The sequence below is a fragment of the Artibeus jamaicensis genome, unplaced genomic scaffold, assembly GCF_021234435.1.
Source record: "Artibeus jamaicensis isolate MK-2021 breed Jamaican fruit bat unplaced genomic scaffold, CSHL_Jam_final scaffold_584, whole genome shotgun sequence".
Taxonomy (NCBI): Eukaryota; Metazoa; Chordata; class Mammalia; order Chiroptera; family Phyllostomidae; genus Artibeus; species Artibeus jamaicensis.
In genome coordinates this window covers 9,727,046-9,740,205 of record NW_026522048.1, presented here as the reverse complement: position 1 = coordinate 9,740,205, position 13,160 = coordinate 9,727,046, and the positions used below count along the sequence as shown (strand labels likewise).

The following is a 13,160-nucleotide window of genomic DNA, read 5'->3' as shown; positions in this document are numbered from 1 at the left end:
TCTCTAGTGAGGCTTGTTAAAAGGGGCCCAAAACGAAGGATGTCTCAGGTGTGACTCTAAACTACAATGCCTCAATGTATAAAAGGTCAAGAAGCAGTTACAGGACAAGAAGCTGCTCCCAAAAAGAGATAAGGAGGGAGTTACAATCCATTCTCAAAACAATGCACATTCCTTATAGCCAGTAAACTTTGACCAGCCCCCTGTCATGGGAGGAAGAAGGACCATGTCCATCAATCCCTCAAGTACCGTATTTTCCTCAGATTATCAGGCATCTTATTTGAAAAATAGAGATTGCAGATATTTCCAGCTTCTGGGAAGTATGAGATATCCTCTTTCTTGCCAATAACATTTGTACTGGAAAATGTTAAACTCTTAGTCCCATGTATACTCACTGAATTAGGTACATACTGAACCACTAGGAAACTCTGATGATATTCAGTACACTAAGTACTAACTCATTTGCATAATTATTGCAAGTTCTTAAGTATTTCCATGTACTGTGAGGTGGCAGTGTGTGAATGCTGGTGGACTACAATCTTGAAGTTTTGGTAGATAAAATGAAAGAGATGCTTGTTTAACCACACGTCCTTCTATACGCATAGTTCTTAGTATGGGCAATGTTTCATGTTTAAGGATTTGGATCAGAATTTCTGCATATCAGCAATCAGGTGGAACTACAGATTAAACCTGACATGCATTCTGATTTGCCCCCACTACTCTCTGTTGTCCCCAATCCAGTCTGAATCTCAGTTGTCATTCATTATCGCAGTTACTTTTAATTTTTCTTATTGTAGGGAGATACTTTCTTATACCCATGTGTCTGTTAAAAAAAATGTCACCAAGAAAGACAGAAAGGACTATATATCATGATGTATTTCTTGGGAACAGCTGAAAAATATTTATCATTTAATGTGCAAGCAGAAAGCATCTCCATCAGGTTTATTATTGCTTACATACAATTGGCCTTGCTTGTTAATGATGTTTCTTTTGGTCCATATTGGATTATGATTGGTCACCTTGTAACCAAGGAAACTGGGGCTTGGCCATGCAGTGCCTTGACACATGACCCAACAACTAGTGTTGAAGCAGATAGGTTTTTATTAATAGGATTCCAACCCAGGGGGTGCTGAGAGCATTCCTGTTCAGAGCCCTGTTCTCCCAGGAAACTCAGTATTTTCCTTGCCTCCTGAAAGGCCATAAGCCAAAACCACGCCAGAAGCTCCTCACGTCCTCATCTGCCCATCAGCCAGTCACACAAACAGAGGTCTATCCTCCCTGGAAGGTGCGCATGTGTGTTTCAGAGTCTCTGTCCAATCACAGCAGCTCTCTCCCCGAGGGTCTGGGGTATATTGCTCTCAGCCTCCATGCAGTGGTTCAGGAAAACACGTGCAGTTTTACACTGGGTCGGGTGGAGTTGAGGGAGGCACAGTCCCGGGAGAGCGACTTCTCTATCCATCCTTCAGAGAAGCAGAAGTCAATAGCTCAGTGCTCCCCTTCCCAGTTCAGCTCCAAGCACCTCTCACAAATCAGGCCCCCTCAGAGCTCCATCAGCTCTGCCGTAGTCTGCTCCTTCTTACTACAGACCTTCCCCCTATACACCAGACCTCACAGCTGAGTTCCATCTCCACCCTTTCAGCCTGCATGACTTCTTTCTCCTTTTGTCTCAGCCCACCCTTATTTTAAACGCTTGGCCCAGAACGTACTATGTGACCTCATAGCCGGCCCTTCCTATGATGTGCCAATTTTGCCAGTTCCCGCGTATCTTTTACCTTCTTTTGGCTGCCATCTTCTAATCAGGGCAAGAATTCCCCACGACACAGGGCCATCTGCCTCCTCTGGCTATGTCACAAGTCATTCTAGGCTCTTGAAGTCACACACACCTTTGGCCCTGGGAGGCAGCTTTCTTCATCCAAAAAAGGCACAGCTCTTAACTTGCCATTGTTGTGCCAAGTGTCTTGTATCATTCACTTGCCCCTCCTCCCCGCCAAGGTTGATGTGGGTTTTCCCCTATTTTCTGGGGACCCTCACTCTACACCCCTTTACAGCCTCTTCTTAGTGTCCTCTTCACTTCTTTAACCTCACACCCTGAACATGTTGCTAATAAATTGAAAATGATTTGTCGTGGTTGCCATATTCTTATTTTAGTTTCATGTTTCATAATCAATGATTTTACACTGGTTTATAAAATATTCACAAACTCATGGAGTGAAATTATTTGCATGGTGAATTGGAAGGGTGAACACAAGCAAGTTAAAAGGACCTGAGCTTCCTCCTGCTGCCTTCCTGCAGCTTTCTCCGTGAACAGTAACAGTAACAACTGCAGGAGCGACATGGCAGCATCCCTGCAGGTTTTTTTTAAGGTATCAAGATGCTTTCTCATATGTTTTATGTAACTATATGAGGTTCAGAAATGCAAATGTATCCTTTTTCTTTCATCTTAAAATATTACAAAAAGAAGATCTAACAAGGGAGGCCCTACAGGGAGGCTGGCCATGGTGAAAATAGGCAAGTGCAGCTGGGCTGTGGATCCCACTTGCTAACCTTATCCCATTTTTTGCTGACGGAAAGTGAAAACAGAATTCAGTGCCTCCCAGGTCTAACGCTGGCCTGCCAGGTCCACGAAGTTGCCTCATGCAAGCAATGGCCATGTCTGCTCTGTTTTCAATTTTCTCAGCATCAGCGCTGCGAACTAACTCCTTTACTTAGTGTTTTTGTGGTGTGAGTACAGGAGGTCAGATTTTTGAAAATCCTTAAGTTTTATAGTACCTAAACTTCCAAACTATAGAGCATCTAAAAGATTCCTTTGTCCAGAGAACACATTGGATTGTTATGTGGTACTTCCTACAAGGAATCAATGTAAGAATGTATTCATTTATTTGTAGATACTGTAATGCAGGAGCTCCAGACCGGAGAGCTACTTAAGTGTTTGTGGTATTCTGGGAAGAAACCCCACCTGGTAGATTAGCAGAGGTGCATGTGCCATTTAGTACTCCCATTACAGGGGAGCGCAGCGGCGGCGGCAGGTCGGTGTAAGAGAGACCACAGCTCCTTCAGTCCGAGGCTCATTATAAGGGGTCCCCGGCAAAGGCAGCATGGGTCCAGGTTGTACAAACCTACGTGTGGCCTGGAGCTACATTGTCTCAGTGTGTACAGGCAGCAAGAAGCAGTCACAGGACAGGAATCCACACCCAAAAGGATATAAGGAGGGAGTTACAAACCAGTCCCAAAACAATACACATTTCCTCTGGCGCTCCCCCTCCCCCACCAGCCCTCATCACGGGGGGTGGAAGAGGCCATGTCTTTAGCTACCTCACAGATGGAAATGTACAAGGAAATGGGTTAAAAAGAGGAGACGTATACTGCCTTCTGTTTTGTTCATAGGAGTGAGAAATAACATAGGTCTGCGTGGTCATGAAAAGAAAAACTTGAGGAGGGAGCAGTGGGAGGGAATTCTCAGAGTGGGGAGGCACATTGATTGTGAAGATAAGATAGTTCATGGGATGTTTAATCGGAGCATTTAATTACACAGAGACGGGAAGTTGGTACCTTGATACTTAAAAAAAGGAATTGATTTGCCTATGATAGAAGGATATCTCTCTTAAATATTAATTCAGGGATGCATTTGGGATTCTTTCTGCAGATGTTAAGTTTCTCTTTGAAACCAGGATTACTGCTGCTGACTATCGGAACATTAATGCGTGGGCCTCGTATGCACACACAGCAACTGCAGTCATCCCCCAGCGACTCTGCTGTGTGGAGGTCAACGACTCAGTGAGACGGGGGCTATCCCGCAGATTTAGGGCTTACATTTTGTTATGGGATTTGAGTTGTAATTATACTGGAAAGTTATTAGTTCTCATCATCCTGTCTTTGTTACCACATCCATCATGATTCTAACTCTTCTGTTTTTATATAAGGTTGCCATTACCACCTGGGGCTTTTTCAGGACTCTGGAAGAATCAGGAAGCATTCAAGCATTTATACTTTGAAAAATTTCCTGTAAGAATTTTATTATGCTTTTGTTTTTAAACCTTCTTATTATGTCTCTATAGTTCTTGGCTATTCTGTGGAGCAACTTGACCACAAAGGAACTTTTAAAGGTTATGTGGACCAGTTCCCAGGCTTCAACAATAATAACGTCCAAACCACATAAACAAGTGATTTTTATAATTATTTTTATTATTCTCAGGATGAAAAATTTCTCAGTTTGATTTAGTAGCTCTTTCTGGAATTTCACCGCCTTCAGTATTAGAAACATTATTGTGAAGGTAAACTTTTCGGGACTTCCTTTGTTATTTCCTCCACTGGCCTTTTTCACAGACTGAGGCCCTGACCAGAACACCACTGCCAGGAAAACCCCTTCCCCTCCTGGGCTCCTGGTTACGTGAGCAAACTCACTGGTGGGTTCGTCCGAAGTTGTAGTTTTCTATACCTGTAGCTATTTTCGATGTCTTCCCTGAGTGTTCTCTGAGCTTTTCATTTTAAAATAACATTTTAAAGTACAAATACAGGATAGAGACCGTGTTCTCAACACACAACATCCAATCACCTGGTAACAGACAGCGCCTTCCTATTTATTGTCTGTTTTATCCTTTATCTGTTCACGCCTGCCGTGGTTGTGCGATTTGTGTTTACAGCAGAACTTCATTGATGAGATAACACCCAGTAGGGCCCTGCCATCATCTTCTTGCTGTCTTTTCCTTGTCTCTCCTTGAGAGATACCTGGTCCCATTATTCCCTAGGGGAAACGAATAATCAGAATTTGTTTAAAAAGAAAAAAAAGTACGTTTGAGTATTTAGCATTCTACCTTTTTCATTTGTGAGTGAAGAATAGCTAACCTAATCGACTAGACAGATGACAAGAATTAAAATAACTTCCATTAGAAAGAGATCTCATAGTTAAATAATCTCTGTAGCCAAGAGGAAAGAAGCCCCTGGGGGACAGTGGCAGGAAAGATTTGTCAGCGGAGTTGCCTTTAGTCGGCTCAGTCTAAAGCTTGATGGGCCACCGTTAAATCATCAGAATATTGGCATGGTTAATTACAACCTGACAAGGGCAAATAATATATGCATGTGGTTATAATATGGTCACCTTTAACACTGAAAGTTTCTTCCATGTCCCAGTATATGTTTAAGCTATCGGTAGCGAATCTGTACTCTGCCCTGTTACCCTTACCTCAAAGCTTTCATTTAAGGGGTTAATAAGAGCACAGACAAATTGAGTTACTTGACCATAGCTTAAAGGTAACAAAGTTAACATTTGAACCCATATAGTCTGGCTCCAGAGTCCATGTTCTTGAATTAATACTCTAGATTGTCCCTCTAATAGTAATTGCAAGAATTGCAATGAGTGTTAATTATTGAGGGCTCATACTGTGCTTGTGTCTGCCCTCTTTATGCACACCATTTAATGTATGCATCACAAAAGCCTTATAAGGCATAGTTTGTTACCTCATTTAATTGGTGTGCACAGTGAGTGTTGAACACAAATAGTGACTCATCAGGATTTGTCCCAAAGTCCATGCTCACAAACATAGGTATCAAGGTAACTCAGAGGTCTTGGGGAAGTTATATTTCTTTCTTTTTACTTCTTCTTGATTCTTCATTCTATTATGACTTGTGGACCAATGAAGATGTGCTACTCCTTTGAGTTGATTAAAATTTTAATTTCATGCTTAATACCTAACTACGTTTCACTGAAGCTCGAGTTTAATCCAAATCCGTGTTAATAAACTGTGCTCTATTTTGCAATTATTCATAGAGAGCTTTAAAGCTTTTAAATATTAACACAATTAAAGAATAAATCTACCAAAAAATTACTTTGAAATACCAAATTATATTGGAAATATTGGAGCTATTACTTTTCAATTAAAAAAAGGAATTGGGTTCATAAACTTTACAACTCCAAGTTTAAAAGCTTTACTCAAATATATATATGCACACATATATATACATATACATTATGTACATCTATATACAAGTATATACACATATTTAAATATATGCATAAATTTATTCCTGGTTATTAGAGGAGTCAATAGTTTCTAGTAAGCTTTCAAAATCAAAAGTAGTTTAATTCTATAGGCTTAGCTATAAAAAAGCCAAATGCATACAGTACATTTATTCCTGTGACATTTATATTTTACCAAGCTTAAAAATGATTATATTACCTAATAGTATATGCGAATTAGACATTACCTATTCTTATTTACAGGGATATTATGACACCATGGATGCCGGTTACATGGATGAAGAAGGCTATTTGTATGTTATGTCTCGAGTTGACGACGTGATAAATGTTGCGGGTCACAGGATTTCTGCAGGTGCCATTGAAGAGGTATTGATGAACTTTGGCCTTCTACCTTGGTAATGTTTAGGAACAGAGCTGAGCTGATATCACTACTGAGCTTGAGTCATTCAACCTGCACAATCACTACACTCTTCATCTGAAGCAGAGGCCAGGTGACTCCAGTATCCCACCTCACTTCCCCTCCTGCCTGCCCTCCACACACTCCCCCATTCCCATCCCGGTGATAGTACAGAATTTTAAGCACTTACATATATTTATTTTTTTATAGGACAGTCTGTGTATGTTTGCTTCTGGATACTTGCTACTTGATTGCTTCTAGCTTCTTGATTTGTTCCTACTTGATAACCAGGTTTGCATATAGTCTTTTTAAAAAGATTTTATTCATTTTTAGACAGAGGGGAAGAGGAGGAGAAAGAGTGGGACAGAAATATCAATGTGTGGTTGCCTCTCATGCATTGCTTACTGGGGACCTGGCCTGCAACCCAGGCATGTGCCCTGACTGGGAATCGAACTGGCGACCCTTTGGTTCATAGCCCGCACTATACCCGTTGAGCTACACCAGTTAGGGCTACATATAGTCTTTAAGTGGTGTAAACTTAAACATTTTATTGTACTCTCAAATCCTGAGAATTTTCTGCCATCATATGTTAGTCCCCAAAGAGTTTTTGAAATTGTTTTATATTTTTCACTTTTACATAGAGTAAAATCTACTTTTTTCACTGTTTGGTACTATGATTTTTTTTACTCGTATAGATTCTTATAACCATCATCGCATAAAGAATACAGAAAAATTTCAACACTGTCAAAGAATTTCTGCACTGGCTGGTGTGGCTCAGTGGCTGAGTGCCAGTCTGCTAACCAAAGTGTTGCTGGTTTGATTCCCAGTCTAAGGCACATGCCTGGAGCGCAGGCCAAGCCTCCAGCAGGGGGTGCACAAGAGGCAACCATACATTGATGTTTCTCTCCCTGTCTCCTCCCTCCTTTCCCCTCTCTCAAAATAAATAAATAAATAAATAAATAAATAAAATCTTTAAAAAAAAGTTTTCTCATAATGTCATCTTTGTATCTGACTTTCTATATCTCTGACCCTTGGTAACCACTGAATTTTCTCTGTTCCTTTCCCATGCTTTCTCTAGAGTGTCACATAAAGAAATAATATAGTATGTAACTTTTGAAGTATGGCTTATTTTATTTAATAAAATGTATTTGAGGTCCATCCAAGTAGCTGTGCATATCAATAACCTGTCATTTCATACTGCTGTGTAGTAATCCATTGTGTGGATATGCTAATTGGTTTATGTAACTTTTCAGCCATTAGTGGGTACTTGGATTGCCTCTAGTATGAGGCATTTATAAATAATGCTGGTATACTTGTTCAAGTACAGGTTTTTATGCAAAAAATTACTTTTTATTTCTCTACGACAAATACATGTAGTTAGTTTACTGGGTTATATGGTAAGTGTATGTTTAAGTTTATAAGAAATTGCCAAATTCTTTTCCAGAGTGGCTATACCATTTTACATTTTACTGCTATGGTTCCCATTTCTTTCCGTGATTATAAGCACTTGGAATTGTTATTTTTTATTTTTGCTATTTTAATAGATATGTAATGGTATTCATTGTGCTTTTAGTTTCCTTGTCTGTAGTGACTAATACATTGGACATCCTTTTATATGCTTATTTGCCATCCATGTATCTTTTTTGATGAACTATTTATCAAATTTTTCTACCCATTTAAAAAAATTGGGTTGTTTTCTTATTCAATTTTGAGGGTTCTTTAGATATTCTGGATACGAGTCCTTTGTCTGATATAAGATGTACAAATATTTTCTTCCAATCTATGATTGGTCTTTTTATTCTTTTAAAAGTGTTCTTAAAAGAGAAAAAAGTGTTTTTCATATTGATATGGCCTAATTTATCAATTTTTTTCTTTTATAAGTTATGATTTTGATATTGTATGTAAGAATTATTTCCAAACCCAATGTCGTAAATATTTTCTTTTCCTTTTTACACGTAGTTTTATTGATTTACATTTTATGTTAGTTTACATTGACATTTTGGGGTTTTTTTGTATATGATGCCAGATGTAAGTAAAAAAAAAAATTTAAATAAGGACACCAGTGGTTTCAAGCATCATTAGTTGCAAACACTGGCCTTTCTCCATTGAATTACCTTTGCACCTTTGTTAAAATTCAGCTGACAATATTTAAGTGGGTGTATATTTAGAGTACCTCTTCTGTTTCATTAATCTACATGCTCATCTTTATGGTCAATACTGTTCTTTCTTTTCCTTCTTCTTTTTTTAATTTAATCTTTTTTGTACTTTTCCATTATTATTTAGTCCCCTTATACTCTCTGCCCTCCAGCAATCACCACACTGTTGTCCATGTCTATCAGTCCTTTCCCCACATGGCTCACTTCCTCCACCCCTTGAACTACCCGCTACTAGCTGTCATCCTGCTCTCCATCTATGAGTCTGTCCCTATTTTCCTTGTTAGTTCAGTTTGTTCATTAGATTTCACATCTGAGTTAAATCATATGGTATTTGGCTTTCTCTGACTGGACTATTTCACTTAGCATAATATTCTCCAGGTCCATCCATACTGTTGCTAAGGGTAAAATTTTCTTTTTCTTTTTTTTTTACTGCCAAGTACTATCCCATTGTGTAAAGGTTCCATACTTGTTTTATCCATTCATCTACTGGAGGGCAGTTGGGCTACTTCCATATGTTGGCGATTGTAAATAATGCTGCAATGAACACAGGGGTCCTTATGTTCTTTTGAATTAGTGTTTTGGGCTCCTTGATATATATTCACAGAAGTGGGATTGCTGGGTCAAAAGGCAGATCCATTTTTAATGTTTTGAGGTATCTCCATACTGCTTTCCACAGTGGCTACACCAATCCCCATTCCCACCAACAGTACAAAAGGTTCCTTTCTCCACATCCTCATCAGTACTTGTTTGTTGGTTTATTCAAATTAGTCATTCTGACAGCTGTGAGATGATATCTTATCATAGTTTTAATTTGCATGTCTCTGATGATTAGTAACTTAGTGACAAACATCTTTTTATATATATACTGGCCATCTGTCTGTCCTCTTTGGAGAGGTGTTTATTCAGGTCCTTTGCACATGTGGCAATTGCGTAGTTTGGGTTTGTTTTTTTTTTAACATTGAGTTTTGTAAGTTCTATATAAATTTTGGACATTAACCCCTTATCACATATATTGACAAATATATTCTCCAATTTGATGGGTTGTCTTTTTATTTTGTTGATGACTTCTTTTGCTATGCAAAAATATTTAGTTTGAGACAGTCCCATTTGTTTATTTCTTCTTTTGTTCCTCTTGCCTGGGGAGTTATAGTAGATGAAATATTGCTATGAGCAATGTCCAAGATTTTGCTACCTATATTTTCTTCTAGTATTTTTATGGTTTGGGGGTCTAACATTTAAGTCTTTGATTTATTTTGAATTTATTCTTGCATGTGGTATAAGAAGATGGTCTAGTTTCATTTTTCAGTACATATCTGTCCAATTTTCCCAACACCATTTATTGAATAGACTATTTTTAGCCCATTGTATCTGTTTGCTTCTTCTGTTAAATATTCGTTGACTGTAATGGTGTGGGTTTATTTCTGGGCTCTCTGTTCTGTTTCCTTGATCTATGTGTCTATTTTTATGCCAGTATCATGCTGTTTTGATTACTGTGGCCTTATAGTGTTGTTTCACATCAGGCATTGTGATTCCTCCAACTTTGTTCCTTTTTCTCAGGATCACTGTTGCTATGTGGGGCCTTTCAAGGTTCCATATAAATTTTGAAATATTGTTCTAGTTCTATGAAACACATAATTGGAATCTTGATGGTAATTTCATTAATCTATATATTTCTTTGGTAGTGTGGACATTTTAATTCTTCCTATCCATGAACATAGCATGTGCTTCCAATTATTTGTATCTGCTTCTGTTTCTTTCTTCAATGTCTTATAACCTTCTGAGTACAGGTATTTTACCTCCTTGGTTATGTTTATTCCTAGATATTTTATTCCCTTTGAATCAATTTTGAGTGGGATTCATTACTGGTATATAAAAAATGCAACTGATTTCTGCATATTAATTTTGTATCTTGTGCTTTGCTGAATACATTTATCAGTGCTAGTACTTTCTTGGTGGAATCTTTGGGGTTTTCTATGTACAGTATCATGTCATCTTTGAATAATGACAATTTTACCTCTTCCTGTCCAGTTTGGATGCCTTTTATTTCTTCTTCTTGTCTGATTGCTGTGGCTAGGCCTTCCAATATCACATTGAATAAGAGAGGTGAAAATGGACATCCCTGTCTCATTCCTGATCTTAAGGGGAATGCTTGTAGTTTTTGCCCATTGAGTATGATGTTGGCTGTCAGTTTGTCACGCATGGCCTTTATTATGTCTAGGTATGTTCCCTCTGATTCTACTTTGCTGAGTTTATAAAGTCATGCTGGATTTTATGAAATGCTTGTTCTGCATCTATTGATATGATTATGTGGTTTCTATCCTTCATTTTGTTTATGTGGTGAATCATATTGCAACCGTTGTACTGACCTTGCACTCCCAGAGTAAATCCCACCTGATCATGCATTACCATATTTTGATGCATTACCATATTCAGTTTGCTAATATTTTGTTGAGAATGTTAGATGTATGTTCATCACAGATATTGGCCTATACTTTTTTCTTTGTAGTATCTTTATCTGGTTTTGAAATTAGACTAATGCTAGCTTGGTAAAATGAGTTTGGGAGACTTCCCTTCTCTTGAATTTTATAAAACAGTTTGAGGAACAGAGGTGTTATTTCTTCTCAGAATGTTTTGTAAAATTCACCTGTGAAGTCACCTGGTCCAGGACTTTTGTTTGCCAGTTTTTTCATTATTGCTTCAGTTGCACTGGTGGTATAATATGTCTATTCAAATTCTCTAATTCTTCCCAATTTAGTTTTGGAAGATTGTACATTTCAAGGAATTTATTCATTTAGTCCATGTTATTTAGGTCATTGGCATATAGTTGTTCATAATATTTTCTTACAATCCTTTGCATTTCTTTGGTGTCAGTTGTTATTCCTCCTCTTTCATCTCTGATTTTGTTTATTTTGGTCTTTCCTTTCTTGATGAGTCTGCTTAGAGATTTGAAGGTTTGTCAGTCTTGTTTACCTTTTCAAAGAACCAGCTCTTGGACTCATTGATCTTTTGCATCCTTTTGGGGGGGGGTCCTATGTTGTTTATTTCTGCTATGATCTTTAATATTTCCTTCATTCTACTCACTGTGGGCTTAGTTGTTCTTTTTCAAGTTCCTTTAAGTATAAAGTTAGATGGTTTATTTGAGCTTTTCTTGTTGTTGTTGTTGTTTGAGATAGGCCTGCAATGCTATGAATTTTTCTCTCTCAGGATTGCTTTCCCGGTCTTCCACAGATTCTGGATTGTTGTGTCGTCACTTTATTTGTTTCAAGGTACATTTTGATTTTTCCCTTGGTCTCATTGTTGATCCATTCCTTGTTTAAAAGCATGTGATTTAGCTTTCATGCCTTTGCATGTTTTTCAGTGCTCTTCTTATGACTGATTTCTAGTTTCATAGCATTGTGGTCAGAGAAGATGCTTGATATGATTTCAGTCTTAAATTTATTGAGATTTGTTTCTTATCTAACATGTGGTCTCTCCTAGAAAACATTTCATATGCATTTGAAAATTTTTCATATTCTGCTGCTTTGGGGTGAAATACTCTGAAAATATCAATTAAATCCATTTGATCTAGTGTGTTGTTTAAAGCTACTGTCTGTTGATTTTCTGCCTGGAAGATCTATCCATTGAAGTCAATGGGGTGTTAAAATCCTGGCTATGATTATATTTCTGTCTATCTCCCCTTTTATATCCATCAAGATTTGCTTTACATATTAAGGTGCTCCTATTTTCACTAGGGTTATATCCTCTTGTTGAATTGTTCCATTTATCATTATGTAGTGCCCTCCTTTGTCTCTTATATCAGCTTTGGTTTTAAAGTCCATTTTTTCAGATACAAGTACTGCTACTACAGCTTTTTATTCCTTCCATTTGCATGAAATATTTTTTTCCAACCCTTTTAGTTTGTGTGTATCTTTCAGTCTTGGGTGGGTCTCTAGGAGGCAGCATATATATGGATTTTGTTTTCTTACCCGTTCAACTACTTTATGTCTTTTGCTTGGATCACTTAAAGTATTTACATTTAAGATAATTATTAATAGATACATAGTACCATTTTATTGTTGGAGTATTTTCCTCTGCTTTGTTTTCTTTCTCTTTATTCTTTCAAGCAAGTCCTTTAACATTTGTTGCAGTATTGGTTTTGTGTCAACAAACTCCTTTAGCTTTTTCTTATCAGGAAGTTCCTTATTCCTCCTTCAATTTTATGTGATAACCTTGCTGGGTAAATTAGCCTTGGTTGTAGGTCCTTGCTTTTCATCACCTTGGATATTTCATGCCACTCCCTTCTAGCCTAAAATGTTTCTGTTGAGTAATTAGATACCAGTATAATTGGTGTTTCCTTACAGGTAACTACCTGCTTTTCTCTTGCAGCATTTAAGATTCTCTTCTTATCTTTAAGCCTTGCCATTTTAAGTATTTTGTGTCTTGGTGTAGGCCTCTTTGGGTCCAACATTTTTAGTATTCTGTGGACTTGTGTGACTTTCTCATTCACCAGATTAGGGAGGTTTTCAGTCATGATTTTTTCAAGTAGGTTCTCTATCCCTTGCTCTCTCTTCTCCTTCTAGTGTTCTTTTGATGTGGATGTTGGTATGCTTCATGTTGTCCAAAATGTTTTTTAAGCTCTCCTCATTTAAAAAAATTC

At 37.8% G+C, this 13,160-nt stretch overlaps 1 protein-coding gene across 4 annotated transcripts in view; it reads left to right on the top strand.

Annotated features, from left to right (window-relative positions):
- ACSS3 (acyl-CoA synthetase short chain family member 3) overlaps nucleotides 1-13,160 on the top strand; it is a 168,111-nt gene that overhangs the window by 131,627 nt on the left and 23,324 nt on the right. For all 4 annotated transcript variants that reach the window (XR_008390354.1, XR_005084340.2, XM_037158476.2 and 1 more), the window contains exons 12-13: nucleotides 3,918-3,999; nucleotides 6,215-6,337. Coding sequence is in view for 2 of the 4 variants with exons in the window: in XM_037158476.2 (XP_037014371.2) it covers nucleotides 3,918-3,999; nucleotides 6,215-6,337 (205 nt within the window). In the remaining 2 variants the exon portion in view is untranslated. The remainder of the gene's footprint in view (nucleotides 1-3,917; nucleotides 4,000-6,214; nucleotides 6,338-13,160) is intronic.